Source organism: Vulpes lagopus, chromosome 1 (genome assembly GCF_018345385.1).
Source record: "Vulpes lagopus strain Blue_001 chromosome 1, ASM1834538v1, whole genome shotgun sequence".
NCBI classification, from domain to species: Eukaryota; Metazoa; Chordata; class Mammalia; order Carnivora; family Canidae; genus Vulpes; species Vulpes lagopus.
The window spans coordinates 166,905,123-166,921,362 of record NC_054824.1 but is presented as its reverse complement, the minus strand read 5'-3'; the positions used below and the strand labels follow the sequence as shown (position 1 = coordinate 166,921,362).

General features: G+C 35.9%; 1 protein-coding gene across 1 annotated transcript in view; it reads left to right on the top strand.

Moving 5' to 3' along the window:
• The window catches only part of HMCN1 (hemicentin 1), a 465,430-nt gene that overhangs the window by 438,271 nt on the left and 10,919 nt on the right, over positions 1-16,240 (top strand). The window contains exons 98-104 of the mRNA XM_041767864.1: positions 3,721-3,783; positions 4,796-4,915; positions 6,036-6,170; positions 9,120-9,233; positions 9,960-10,085; positions 11,759-11,887; positions 13,970-14,320. Coding sequence (XP_041623798.1) covers positions 3,721-3,783; positions 4,796-4,915; positions 6,036-6,170; positions 9,120-9,233; positions 9,960-10,085; positions 11,759-11,887; positions 13,970-14,320 — 1,038 coding nt within the window. The remainder of the gene's footprint in view (positions 1-3,720; positions 3,784-4,795; positions 4,916-6,035; positions 6,171-9,119; positions 9,234-9,959; positions 10,086-11,758; positions 11,888-13,969; positions 14,321-16,240) is intronic.

The window sequence follows — 16,240 nt, the reverse complement described above, 5'->3', positions numbered from 1 at the left end:
AGAAAAAAAAAAAAAAAAGAAAGAAACACCTAAAGAGCTTGATGAAAGTTCATATTTCTAGGCTTAAAGATTTTGGCTTAGCTAGTCAAGGTTGGGCCTGGAAGTCTGTATTTTTAACACCTCCCCTAATGATTTTAATGTACCTGGTCTGCAGGCTGGCATTTGGAAATTGATGGTCAAGTCAATTCGCAAACATAAATCAATATAATTTTTTAATTTTATATCTTTAAAATAGAATGGATTTTTAAAAATAGAATTATAAAATATATTTATATTTTATATTTATATTTTACAAATTAATCAGAGGGCATCAGAAACAATAAAGGAGAGAGAAATTTAACTACAGATAAGTTTTTAAAAACTTCTTCATGGGAGACAAAGACAAAATTGAGAAGGTAAAATATATACCAAGAATGAATATTTGCTTTGTACATTATAGGATTAACCTTAACAACTATGATTAACCTTAATATGTATGGGGCTTTTAAAAATAAATAAGAATGGACTTCTGGCTAACTCAGTTGGTAGAGCATGTGACTCTTGATTTTGGGATCATGAGTTCAAGCCCCACATGGGCATGGATCTTGCTTTAAAAAAAAAAGCACTGGTGGGTGCCTGGGTGTCTCAGTTGGTTAATAATCTGCTTTAGCTAGGATCATGATCTCCAGGTCCTGGGATGGAGCCCCACATAGGGTCTGTGCTAGGCAAGGAGACTGCTTCTCCCTCTCCCTCTGCCCCCCTCCACTCATGCCCTCTATTTCTTTCTCTCTTAAATAAATAAATAAATACATACATACATACATACATAGTAAAATCAATAAGAAAAAGACAGCACCCCAGTAAGAAATACATAAAGGCTGTGAACAGGAAATTCCAAAGGAAGAAATAATAATGACAAAATGAATGTGAAAAACTGTCTAACCTCACCAATAAGCAAAGAAATACAAATTAAAACAATGAAGTACCATTTTCCAATTATCATTGTCAGAGATTAAAAAATATGATAACCACTCAGCACTGGACAGTTTTGGGGAAATGAACAGCCTGATTCACTGCCATCAGGGGCTAATTCGTGTAACGTTTCTGGAAAGCAGTATCACATCTTTGTAGTTATCTCATTCCGGGAATCTGCCCTAAGAAAATCACAGATATGGCCAATAATAAATATCCTAGAAGCAAGAAGTAAGTATGTAAATGGTGACATCGCTGTATGATAAATTCTTAAACAGTCATTAAAATAATTTTAAAGCAATTAAATATAGCTCAAAATACTTGTTGAGTGCTGTGTACCAGACATTGTTTTAGGTATTAACAATAAAACAAAACAAGTGACAAAGAAGAATATGCATGGCATAACAATAATTGAAATGCAATACACAGTATGATTTAAACCTGGGCTGCCCACACCATGGTGATTATAAGGAAACCATTATTCTGGCTAAAAACACAAATTCCCAGGCTTCTTCTGACTGGGATAAGGCCAAGGAATCTATATTTTTAATAAGCTTTATCTTATAATCAATAAACTTTGACAGTCATTAGTCTCTAGGGTGAAAGATCCTAAATTAACTTTTTGAAGCGTATATATATAGAAGGAAAAACATCACATTATTGGTAGTAGCTGTCCCAAGTGACAAAGTTATGAGGAATTTTATACTTTTCAAAGTTTCTACAATTATTATACATAGTAATAACACAAAAAATATTTTGTAATACCCCTGCCCTATGTCTAAAGGAAAATCCTAACTAGTATAATTCAAAATAGCTTACTTTATAACATAAAGAATAAATAAAAGGATATAGTTTATAACCAAGTATTATGTATTTCAGTATGAAAATCTTTAGACATTACTATAACTGGAAGATAAGAGAGAAGTATTCATAATGGCTGAACCTATATATGTAGGTCTCCAGTGTGATCTTTTTTTTAACACTTAGTAATTCTTGGTAATGTATTGAATAAAACAATGTACAATCAACCATCATCAATGTATATGACAGAATACATATACATTGGAAAATTCACTGTATATTTTAATCACACAAAAAAATGTTTAATATGTGGAAGATAGGTTCTAGCCTCCAGTAATTACAGACGACTTTCTCACTTCCATGAAAATCTTTCAAGGCAAGGGACAAATCTTCATCTTGCATCATTATCCCACACATTGCATTACTATAAAACTTGCCCTACGGTCTGCCCCACTCACTAAATTTTAATAGGTCTTTCTATCACCAAAACAACGAAAGTCTCTCCGCAAAATATCCCAAATGTTACCTAATAGAAGATATCTCCCTTATTGAGAACCTAAAATCTAAAGCTACTATCAGATAATAACTTATCATATGACACATTTTTTTCCACAATTATAGCCCCCAACGCAGCGCCCTACACAACATCCTGGTTGTAGTAGGAATGCATAAATGAATCAGTGAATAAATAAAAATTAAGCATGAATTATAATGACCACCTGAGTTGTATTCTTGAGATCAGTGGCTGAAAATTACTTGCATCTGTATCCTAAAATCTAAAGTAGGGGATTCCTGGGTAGCTCAGCGGTTTGGCACCTGCCTTCGGTCCAGGGTGTGATTCTGAAGTCCCGGGATCAAGTCCCACATCGGGCTCCCTGCATGGAGCCTGCTTCTCCCTCTGCCTGTGTCTCTGCCTCTCTTTCTTTCTGTGTCTCTCATGAATGAATAAATAAAATCCTAAAAAGAAAAAAGAATTATTCTAAAAATAAATAAATAAAATAAAATCTAAAGTAATGCCTGGACTGCCTCCATAAAAAGCACCTAAAACATTAATAAAAAACAAGCATGGTTTTATGCATTTGGAATTGAAAGAAAATCAAAGATATTTTCTCAGAGATTGAATATGAACTGAATATACAATATGAATTAAATAAAATTTCCTTCAAAAGAAATTTATTAATGATTGTCTTTTAGTTTGTGTGCGTGTGTGGGCACACATATATTACTTTAGTAACTCAAAACATATTTTATATAAGTTTCTACAGTTCAATAATGTTTGAAAAATATTTGCTAAATTGCTTAAACCAGTCAAGGCAGAGCTATTTTCTAAGGAAAGAGATTCCCTAACTAGTTCATTTATTCTTGTTAATATGTTTGTTTCTGACATATAACTTCAACCTATTCCATCCCAATATGCCTGTTTCCCTTTGCTTTGACTACATGGGAAAGGAAAACATTGAGCACACCTAGGGGACTTTGACTCAAATGCTTTACATTGCAAATGGAGGAGATCCACAAAAGGAGAGAGTTCCTTCATTAGAGTTTCTGGTTTACACTGGCATGAATTATTTAAGTGGCATGAAAATAATCCTAATCCTAGAACAGAATGAATAATGGCTAGTGGAATAGGACTTTGCCTGTGGTTATGCCTGGCATACACATTGATCTTGGATCCTTTTTCATTATTACAGAATGGTTTTATTTCATTTTCTTTTGATTAATATAAACAACTTAAAGAGAAGATCTGTTTCCAATAGTTGCTTGCCAACAATTTCTGGACTATGATTCATTTAGTTCTTGGTTGGGGAACAAGGAAACGTTTTCCATTCCTGCTTGTTTTCACCTATTGCTTTTGTTGTATGATGTTTTCCATCTTTAGCACATCTTCCCAGGGAAGATTGTCCTGGAAAGAAACAAGGTGCTAACATTCTAACAAGTCGGTTAATTTTGCTTTTCTCTTTGTGGTAGGAGATCGCAGTAATCAGTGCCCCTCTGGATTTGCCTTAGACTCAATTGGACCCTTTTGTGCTGGTAAGAATGGGAATAATGCATTGTTATTTTTCTAAAAAATGTTAGTAATGGAATAAATTTAATGGACATCGATTGCCATGTTACTAGATATTTAATTATCACAACAATCTTATAAGTGTCCCATTTTACATGCGAGGAAGTTGAGATGCGAAGTTAAGTGGGGTGCCTAAGATCCCTCAGCTATCAAGGGTCAGAGCTAGATTTGAATTTAAGGTCACTGCAAAGCCTGTACTTTTAATTTGACAGCAGTAAAGTGTGTCAGAGATCATGCCCAAGTATAGAGGTGGAGTGAGCACAAGGACAAAATACTGGCCTCTGGTAATTTTTATGCCATGGGCGTGAAACATAATAATAATCCAACTCCCAATCACCTAACCCTAGAATTGCTCAGAGGATAGGGCACGATATGCACCAAGGACCACTGACTAAGCCAGCCTCATCCCATCCAAATACTCATGCAGGAGAGTCACAGATAAGCAAACAGCTGAGTAAATGGCTGGAGGAGCTCAGGTTTGCTTGTACAATGCCTCTTTTGGGTAGGCAATGTAATCTAGTATTTAGTGGTAGAAAAGTGGTCTTTAGAAACTAGTATGCCCAGGTTCAAATTTCATCTCGGCCAATAATGACCTTGTGTGACCTTGGGCAGCTTACTTAACCTCTTTGTTCCTCCAGTTTATCATGCAAAATGAAGATGGCAATAAAAAATATCTGTGTCCTAGGAATGTTGTGAGGAATGAGTTAAGGTAGGTTAAAAAAAATTTAGATCACAGGTCATCTTGTTTTAGAATGAATTTAAACATCTAGTCACTATCCAAGATAATTTGGGTACCCAAAGTTAATTTTTGCTAGTGTTTCTATTTTGTGGCTCTTAGAGAATTTCCTGTTACTTTGATTCAATTCATGGTCCTCCATAAGCGACTGTTGTATGAACTACTATTTTCATGGACTTTAATAACTCTTAGAAAGCGGGAGAGTTTACCTACTAATTTGGCCTTTCTGTTTTTTGTTTAAGATGAAGATGAATGTGCAGCGGGGAGTCCCTGCTCCCAGATCTGCCACAATACAGTGGGAACCTATTATTGCTCCTGCCCAGAAGGCCTCACCATAGCTGCAGATGGAAAGACTTGTCAAGGTATTCCCAAAGCTAGACCTAATAGACATGGTCAGGCAATGGTCACAGGAAGCTCAGGCCTAGGAAAAGTGCGGTAGAATGATGCTCTTCTTTTCCTACTCTTTCTGCCCCCACGTTAACAATAAGCAGAGACCTTCAGGCAGGAGAACTTATATAGTGACCCATTTAATCCCCACAACACCATGAGCAGAGACAGGCAGGACTATTATCATGTTCATTTTACAATGACAAAACTAAGAAATAAAAAAATTATAAAGAGTTTAAGTTAATTGTACAATCCTGGTAGCACTTTGGGAACATAAAAAAAAATGATGTGTTTTTGAGTACAGTTGACACATAGTGTTATATTATTTTCAGAAGTACACCTTAGTGATTTGACAGGTTTATACACTGTGCTCGCCACAAGTATAGCTACCATCTGTCCCAATACATCACTATTACAGTATCATTGATTGTGTTCTTTGTGCTGTACCTTGTATTCCCATGACTTACTCATTTCATAACTGGAAGCTGATACTTCCCACTCCCCATTTGGCCCATTCCCTCATCCCCTCTCCCTCACCTCACTTTTTTATCAGATTCTACATATACTTCAAAATTAGAATTGTGTGAGAATCTGGGTTATAAATAAATCTTAAAAGGGTAAAAAGGGGAAAGGATTTCTCCCACTATGTCCAAGGAGACACCATTCTAAATGCAAAAGAGAGAGAGATGAAGAGGAAGGGTATAGGAGGGGAGCGGAGTGACATTGATGGAATGTCCAGTATGGATTGAGCACCTTGTGTATATTATTTCCTTTAATTTTCAAAGCAATGTTGAAAGACACATATTATCCTCATTTAACAGATGAGAAAACTGAAATGTCAGATAGGAGAAGTAACTTTTTTAATGCCAACTAATGGATCAGTGGTCTCACGGATGTCTGTAAAGACATCACACTATGCTCGTATGAGTTTGTCCTCAACTTAACTGACTTGAAATGATTCAACCATATTATTCGTCATTCTTGTTCTCATATATTTTCAAATGTCATCTATTGCTTTTCTTATCCCCATTTCATAGCAGGTTCCTGGGTGGTTTTCTTCAACCCCCTTTAGTTGAATGACTCATTTTGTTGCAGATATTGATGAGTGTGCTTTAGGGGGACACACCTGCCATGCTGGTCAAGACTGTGACAATACCATTGGATCATATCGCTGTGTGGTCCGTTGTGGAATTGGCTTTCGAAGAACCTCTGATGGGCTGAGTTGTCAAGGTATAAGAATGGAGTTCCTTCCTTTATCTTCATTATACTAAGAACCAAAACCCTCTGCCTTTTGAATCATTTAAAGTAAACTCTGTTTTATAGATTGAGGTTCTTGATAAGGTTTTAGGTGTAATATTTCATGGCTATTTTAAATATTTGTAGCACAACGGTTTTGTTTTGTTTGTTTTTTAATTTTATTTATTTATGACAGTCACACAGAGAGAGAGAGAGGCAGAGACACAGGCAGAGGGAGAAGCAGGCTCCATGCAGGGAGCCTGAGGTGGGATTCGATCCCGGGTCTCCAGGATCGCGCCCTGGGCCAAAGGCAGGCACTAAACCGCTGCGCTACCCAGGGATCCCAGGCACAACGGTTTTGAATAACATTTGCCTATTATATGTGAGAGAAGAGATTACATAGCACGATCTGAATACTCTACTTCATAAATCTCCATTGCATAAGACTACCAGATATCTATTGCATGATTTTTAATAGATTTTATTTAGATGTAATAGATTTTTTTAGAGAAGCTTTAGGTTCACAACAAAATGAAAGGGAAGGTAAAGAGATTTCTCATATATTCCCTGCCCCAACTCATGCATAGCATTCCCAACTATCAACATCTTATCCCAGAGTCGCAAAATTCTTACCAATGATGAATCCACATTGATACATCATTATCATCCAAAGTTCATCATTTACATTAGGACACACTCTTGGTGTTGTACACTGTATGGATTTTGACAAATAATAACATGTATCCTATATCATAGTATCATAAAGCATAGTCTCCATGCCCTAAAAATCCTCTGTGCTTTGCCTATTCATCCCTCACTTCCCCCAGCCTCTGACAAACATCGATCTTTTTCTTGTCTCCATAGTTTTATTTTTTCCAGAATGTCATATAGCATGTAGCCTTTTCAGATTGGCTTTTTTCACTTAATAATATGCATTGAAGTTTTTTCCACATCTTTTTATGGGTTGATAGCTCTTTTCATGGGTTGAATAATATTCCATCCATTGTGTTAATGCATTATACTTTATTAATCTATTCTGCTACTAAAGGATATCCTGGTGCTTCCAAGTTTTAACAATTATGAATAAAGCTATCAGAGTTTTTTAATGGAGGCAGAAATAGTGGATACAAAACTGAATGCCTATCAGTAGTAGAAAGAGTGAATGAATTGTGGTCCATCCACACCATAAACCATTGTGCAGCCATTATAAAGAATGGAATGCAGCTCAACTGTTTGCTTTAGAGACATTTCCATGATGTATTGTCAAATGATGTAGGAAAGTATATGTAACTTGTGTAGGAAAGATTATGTGGCTGGAAAACAAATAACGAAAGATAAAGGAAGTGGATTTATGTGTGTGTGTATATATATATATATATATATATATATATATATTTACATGTAAATATATATATAAATGTGTGTGAATACATAGAAACAATATGTTATTATTTGTACTAGATTGTTAATGCAGGTTGGCTTTGGTGGGCAGGGAAGGTAAGAAAGGATAAAAGGAAGCGAAGAAAAAAGAAAGAAGGAAAAGTTACACTTAAATATTTTTAAAGTATCTGATCATATTTACGCATTTATATTAACATGCAGATTTTGAAAGATTAAATTTAAAAAGCTCATGTAGCTGAAACTAATAACAAACACAGTTTGTTAACTAACTGGAATTTAAATTAAAACTTTAAAAAATTGTTTTCAAAATAAAAAATAAATAAATGAAAGAGCTCAAGTAGAAAACAAGGGCAAAATAAGACACAGACAATATTGAGTTTGGGAATGACTGGTGGGGACATAAAGAGCCTAAGTTTCGTGATTGTTCCTTCAAAGGGTTTGGAATAGAACAATAGAGAAGTAGAAGGAACTTGAGATGAGTATAGACCTGAGAGAGGGATTGTGTTAGGGTAGGAAAGATTCAATTATGGGGAAGATGATAGTAAGGAGGAAGGCTTTCAAAATGCCCATAAGGAAAGAATGCTCAATGGACCATGGTCCTCATCTTGGTGAAGAAGGAGGAGATGGGCTGCAGAGCTCAAACATTCAAATAGAGGAATTTTCCTTATATGGGAGAAAAGATCTCTCTTCCTCTGGGACTAGAAGGAAGGAAGATTTTGGAAAAGGTACAAAAAACAGGCAAATGCCCATGAATTTGTGGAATTCATGCCTACACATTTTTTAAATATTTTTTTAATTTTTTTTATTATTTATTTATGATAGTCATACAGAGAGAGAGATAGAGAGGCAGAGACAAGGCAGAGACACAGGCAGAGAGAGAAGCAGGCTCCATGCACCAGGAGCCCGACGTGGGATTTGATCCCGGGTCTCCAGGATCGCGCCCTGGGCCAAAGGCAGGCGCCAAACCGCTGCGCCACCCAGGGATCCCCATGCCTACGCATTTTATTTTTATACTATACCCCAGATGGTGTTTGGACAGATTAATCTGGCAATGACTACAGATGAGGAAAAATGCTAAAGTTGCTACCATCAGGCACAAGGTGATCAAGACCTGCATCAGGCTAACAGCAGCAAAAATAAGGAAGAAAAATCAGTTGCAAAAGATACTGCAGAAGACCTTGGCTTTTTTTCCACCCCCTATCTTCAGTATTCTAGTCTGTCAGCAACATTCCAGGGCTAAAACTTCCTAGAAACAGACATGGGAACCACCTGATAGAACAAAGAAGAGGAGTATTGTATCCATATAGTTCCAAGTCACTAGGAAATGTCTACTTTTGAGAAGCATTGAAGAGAGATACGGGCATTCAGCAGTTAATCCAATCAACTGTCTGGCAGATCATATGAGAGCAATTTTATTAGATTCATTTTAGGAAAGATCTTAAACATGACCATGATAAAAGATCATTAAAATGTTAGACATCTGAAATAAATTAACCCAAGTTTCCTAACAGCATATAATGAAAGTTGTGTTTTATTTAACAGATATTAATGAATGTCAAGAATCCAGCCCCTGTCACCACCGCTGTTTCAATGCCATAGGAAGTTTTCATTGTGGATGTGAGCCTGGGTATCAGCTCAAAGGCAGAAAATGCATAGGTAAGAAAAGGGCTTTAAATTCAAAACTATGACATCTTTGTAATTTCTAGGTGTTCGATCTAGTCTATATGCTGTGTGCTGGGCTGGATTCATACATAAGATACCTCTATCCATTGTGTTTGGCATCCATGCAAAAATGAAATGGAGGGATGGCTGGGTGGCTCAGTGATTGAGCACCTGCCTTTGGCTCAAGGCATGATCCTGGACTCCTGAGATCCAGTCCCACATCAGGCACCCCGCAGGGAGTGTGCTTCTCCCTCTGTCTGTGGCTCTGCCCCTCTCTGTGTCTCTCATGAATAAATAAAATCTTTTTAAAAAAAATAGAAGCAAATGCTATCCTTTACAGGTTTTGTTTTCTAATTACATAACCATTTTTAGCATTTCCCTATTGTAGTTACTGAATTATTTCCTAGAACCATAATATATATGGTTACATATACAAAGTTTATATATAATATAATGTAAAATATATATAATTATTATTATTATTACTTTTCTAAGAGGACGAAGTGGTTAGTATGGCTACCCTTATGTGAGCTAATTTTTTTTTAATTTTTATCATTCTGTTTTAAAATAGTGTGTTACTTACATTGATGAATTTAAATAACCTTACATGATGATTATATAATTAACATCTTTATCCTTAGAATCTAAAGGTATGATTCCTATGGAAAAATAGAAAAGACTGTTTTCTCAATCTTCATTAATCTTTGTTCTTTTATCAAGATGTGAATGAATGTAGACAGAATGTATGCAGACCAGATCAACACTGCAAGAACACCCGCGGGGGTTATAAATGCATTGATCTTTGTCCAAATGGAATGACCAAGGCAGAAAATGGAACTTGCATTGGTGAGTGCATGGCTAGTTCAATGACTGAGATCCACTTGCCATTGACAAGCCAAGTAAGGCATCCATTTTTAAAACTAATGATTAAAGTCAATTTAATCTCACAAGGAAGTTTTTCTTTTCCCACAGGTTTTTTACTCCCAACGTCTAGTATGTTTGAGCTGTGCAGTTCCAGGCTCATGGCTATACCAAGAAATGGAAGCTCGCCATGGAAGCTTATTACCATTTTGAGCTCCCATCAATTACACATTTGCTTTACATAGTAAATTAACATTATCTCACATTGTGTCTATGAAATTTAGTGTCTCTAGGCTTAAAACTTCACAAGTGGTTAAGAAAAGCTTATACAAGTTTATTAAAAGTTCAAAATATTTTATTTTAGAACTAAATATTCTCCCAATGTCAAATCAGTGACCAGACAAGAAAGTAAGGTATATTCTCCCTAAGTTTATCCTTTCTATACTCGCCTGCCTTAATTAGCAAAACTATAAGCTGCACCATTTACAAAAATGAAACATAGTATTCCTCCTCTCGTCCTTACAGTCTACTGGAATAGATTGGCTAGTTCCACTTTTTTCATCAAAAGAAAAAGAAAATGCTATAGTATAAGGGAGAATGAAAGGCCATAAAACAGGTACAAATAAAATTGTACAAGAGTACTTGCAAGAGTAATTGTATCTAATAGATATTACGGAAGTGATAACATTTAAATATTGCCTTGAATGGAATGGTAATAACAGTAATAATAGGTGGACATGGTGGAAAAAGGAAAGAGAGTCTTGTAGAAAGGAAAAGGGACTGGGCTTGGAGAAAACAGTTTAAAATTCATACTTCCTTCCTTCCTAACTGACCTTAAACAAGTCTTAAGATTACCTAAAAAACAAAAACAAAAACCGGGGACAAGGTTGGATCATCAGATTTCAAAGACTTTCCCGCAATATGGACCTAGATAAATATTTTTGTTATCTACTAGGAATAGTAGTCAACTCAGTGTATCGTGTGCAGTTATATGTGATTGTAAATATTTTGAAGAGTATTGACTCTGTAATTATGTATATAATTGGAGATGAGATGAGCTGAAAGATCAGAGACTGTTGAAAAACGACAGCAAAAATATAGCTAGATGGAAATGTGAATGGAGATCTAAGGGATTGATTGAAGGAAGTAGAATTACTCAATCTTAGACACTGAGGAAATAAGTTCTAGATAAATCTGGTTGACTGAGGGGGAAAAGAATGCTGTTGTCATAAGAAAGAGAGTAATGATAAGACACTGAGCGCATGTGGAGTTTGGAGTACTGGTAAAAGACTGACATGGAGAGGACCAGCCAGCAACCAGAAATGTGGGGCTGTAGATAAGAAATGATGTAGTACTATTGCTGTAAGTCTACATCAGCGAGCTTACTAGATTCACTAGTATAAGTAAGACAGCCAAAGGTGGAGAGAGTAGAGGGAAGATGGCCACAAAGGTGAGAACAAAACCCTTTCCATAGTAGGGGGCAAGAAAAGGAAAAGGAGCCAGTTAATAAGTAGCAGAACTAGAACTTAACCCAGGTCTCAGCCACATGGTGAGAAATGGAACCATTAATAATTTTAAAGAGTGTTCATTTTAAATATAATGACTTTAGGTTTTGAAGGAGGAAGTGTTATTACTTTTTACTGCCTCTGTGTCTGTAGATATTGATGAATGTAAAGATGGGACCCATCAGTGCAGATATAACCAGATATGTGAGAATACAAGAGGCAGCTATCGCTGTGTATGTCCTAGAGGTTTCCGGTCTCAAGGAGTTGGAAGACCCTGTATGGGTAAGTTACCGGGAACTCTTACAGAGTAATAAAGATGTTAACATTATTACTTAGTCTTACCAACTTGATCAGGACCACTCTCCACTCTCAATTGCTTTCTTGGGACAATAAGAAAATGTGTGAGTTGGTTTAAGTAATTTATAACAGAATTTGAATTACTTCTTAAAGATTTCATATTGAGTTCAATTTACACTGACATTTAAAGTGATAATAATCATCATTTACAGAGTGCTGACTACACACTACACATATCAGAGTAAGGTTCCAATGTAGTTACCGTGATGACTTAATCATGAAGATCATCTCATTGATTATCTCTCTGTGCACGTCGTGTAAATGTTTGCACAGATCCATTCTAGTTGGATGTGAAGCATAACTGTATGTAATACAAAGGTTCGGGCATGAAGGATTAAAATGTGAATACACAATTTAAGTAAATTGATAATTATTACTTTAGTATCTATATAGTGCTTACTATGTTCCACTCCCTGTGTTGAGAATCTCACTCAGTTCTCCCAATTGCCTGTTTGTTTCCGTATTAGTTATAAGTGAATGTAAATAAGGCAGGTAACAGGCAATAGAAGATATCTATATGCTTCTTTATAATCAATGCACTTCCAATCAAGAAACTGAACTATGAAATTATATTCCTCCTGGAATATTTAAGTACAGGAAAAAAAATTGTGTGGGCTTTAAATACTGGCTTCTGGTTTGCATACTACACTTTTAAAATTGGTTGCCTTGGTTATCTACTGAATAATGAGTTGTAGCAAATTCTCCCGTAAAGACTTGGTTCTGTCTTTATTCAGTCATTAGGCGAGTACTTTGCACAGAGCAAATGTTGACAGTAATAAAATTACTAGAAACGCTTTTAAAATAAATGCTCTTTAATAGAAGTACATATCATTTTAGTCTTCTGTTTAGACATTGTAATTTACATGTACCTTAACATCTTGATTAGTCATAGCAGCGACCTCGCAGAATGAAATATATTTATTTGTTCAATAATTTGTTCAGTAAGTTGAATGCCAGGCTTTGGACTAAGAAATAAATAAATGAAGAAAATAGAGCCATTGCCTAAAAGAGATTAAAAATGTTACTTTTAACTTGAGCCTACTAAAATATTTTTTTTTAGATTTTTATTTATTTATTCATGAGACAGAGGCAGAGAGAGAGAGAGAGAAAGAGAAAGGCAGAGACACAGGCAGAGAAGCAGGCTCCGTGCAGGGAGCCTGACATGGGACTCGATCCTGGTCTCCAGGATCAGGCCCTTGGCTGAAGGCGGCACTAAATCACTGAGCCACCTGGGCTGCCCTACTAAAATAATTTTTAAAACAAAATTTATCACTTTTATTCTGCTTATTCATGTTGCTTTCTTTCATGCTGCTGTGGTAAAGAATTAAGGAATTTGGTTTTGTTCTCTGATTTTCATTTGCTCTTCCAATTTACAGGAAAAGTTGGGAGTGTATAATATGTGTTAACATACAAATAGGAAGAGAAATCGCTTTTTTAAATGTTATGAATTTTGTGAGTTTATATCTTAGTAAGAAATAATTCTGTCTTAATTTCCTTCTTTTTAAATTTTTGTCAAGACAGTGAACTTGGCTTGATTATTAAATAATAATCATTGATTCAAAAGAAATAAAAATGTTAGTAGTTGAACCAATATTATCACATCTGAAACTTGTAATGGTATAAAAGATTGGAGGTACTAGTGAGAATGTTATAATAAAATGCAAACCAGAAATGTGATTGAGTCCTTTGCTCCAACAGAATTAAGACCTGCATTAGCTTCGAACTCTAGTTTTTCTGGATTCAAGACCACATTTGTCCATGTGACCCTTTATGTACTATACACATTAGGAAAAGTCTTAGAACCTTTCTATATATTCATAAATGAATGATTAAAGCTTTCTCTAAAGTCCATAAAAACTGAGAAATTACCATATTCATAACTTTGGAGGGTAACATAATGTCTTCAGTTTGTTTCAGAGACTGATTCTTTATTCCTGTGTTTTGTGTGTGTATGTATGTGGTTTTTTTTTTCTCTCTCTTTTTTTATGTATCATGGCACACGAGCAGATATTAATGAATGTGAACAAGTGCCTAAGCCTTGTGCATATCAGTGCTCCAACACCCCCGGCAGCTTCAAGTGTATCTGTCCACCAGGACAACATTTATTAGGGGACGGGAAATCTTGCGCTGGATTGGAGAGGCTGCCTAATTATGGCAGTCAGCACAGTAGCTATAACCTTGCATGGTTCTCCCCTGTGAGAAACAGCTATCAACCTCAACAGCATTACAGACAGTACTCACATCTCTACAGCTCCTACTCAGAGTATAGGAACAGCAGAACATCTCTCTCCAGGACTAGAAGGACTATTAGGAAAACTTGCCCTGAAGGCTCTGAGGCGAGCCGTGACACATGTGTAGGTAAATGTCAGCCGTGTTACATTTCCTTTCTGGGGGCTCATTTCTGGGCCAGAGTCTAAACATATGCACAAGCACCTGTGGCAGTTTGGGTGCAGCAAACTACATCTGATCTCAAATTGGGGATGACTCAAAGTTCCAAGACATTTACTCTGGCACCTGAAACTATTACAAAATTTGTTCAAGTAAATGATGTATTTACATGTGTACATTCTGATAATTAATTGTTTTATATTGACAGTTTCTCTCTTTTGATCACTCTTGAAAGTGTTATTAAGTTTAATGCTATGTAGAAATAAATTTCAGGGGCATTCAGAATACTTTTTTTAAAAAAGAGAGAATATGCATATTGCCATTAATATAATACCATCAGATTATGGCTGTTACCTGGTTAATGCCCAAGCAGTGGGTCAAACTTTCGGCGTCTCAGTCAACTACTTGTTTTATATGACAACCAAAACGGTGATGACTATTGTCCCACACTCCCAATGGAATTTCTCAGTTTGATTATTTTGTATATATGTAAATCGCTGAAAAGATACTATGAGCCAGGACAAAATTAGGTTGCTTTCATTGCTCTGAAATATGTGCTTTCAATATCTTTATCTAAACTCACAAGTCTACAATTTAATTTGTTTGCAAAAGTGAAGTGTAATTTCCAACTCAGTAATTGAGACTTTGTTTTCAGTTAAGCTGCAAACATTACCATCTGTCATTCATTTAATCCAATTTTCTGTGAGCGTCCACAGTTTGCGTGCTATTGAGCTATGTGCCAAGAGAAATTAGCAAACATGAATTAGCCCCACTATTGGTTAGATGACAGAAGAAAGCAAGGAAGAAAGGGAGGAAGGTGGGAAGAAAGAACTTTTGTTTAAAGACCCCATGCCAACTTCATTTTCTTTCATTTTTCCTAAGTATTCTACACTTCACTTATTCTTGCCTAAATATGCTTTCTGTTAGACATTTCTTATAAACATTTTTTTAAAAGTGTTTTTCTGACTTCAATTTTCATCATTATTTCTCTACCCTTCTCCAGGCCCTTTTCCTGCATCATTATCTTCTCAGACATGCTTCCTTAGTCCCTCTTCTGTGGACCCAGCCTCCCTATCACTTCTATCAGCTGGACCCCCAGACCCACTGGATACTTAAACTTTAAACTTTTCTCTTTACACCCATATTTTCCCAGAATTTTTCTGTCTAGATGTCTTGATGGACCTGCAGGTTAATATAACGCGCATGGAACTTTCTCCTGTGATCAGTGCCTTAGAACTGTCAACAGTGCTATTTTCTTTTACTCCTTGAACTTCAAACATTAATCCATTCATTACCAATTCTCTACCATTAGTCCATATGGTCAAACACTATTTAATTCCTAACCCTATGGACTCCACAAACCTTATGAGGAGGTCAAACACCACTCTCAATCTGCTCCAAACATTCTGAGTATGGGTAATTTTTCATGCCCATGATTTTGACTTGACTGGTTGTTAGCTAAAACCTTTTGCCATTTTTTTTAATTGACAGAATTAAATTTTGACAGGTTGTCTTTCAAAGTTTTTTCCAAATAGCCATTACCACTAAAGGGTTTCATTTCCAATTATCGTCCCACTCTCCGACTTCATCTTAAACAAACTCTTCTCTTCTACCTGTACCCTCCTGCCCAAAACCTTGTTTATACTGTGACACATGAATTGAACTACACCCCCCACACATCATACACCTGCTAGTATATATTTTTTAATCATCTGAAGGTCCCAGTAATTTTAAGAAAGCATCCCTGATTAACAACCCCATTCTCTATTCCTTCATCACTGTCTAAGCTCTACTGTTTCACAGGAAAGTCTCATAAATGTTTTCTGTCCTTGTGTTTATATGACACTAATATTATAAGAATTATCTTTCCAAACCATTGACTGAGGCAGC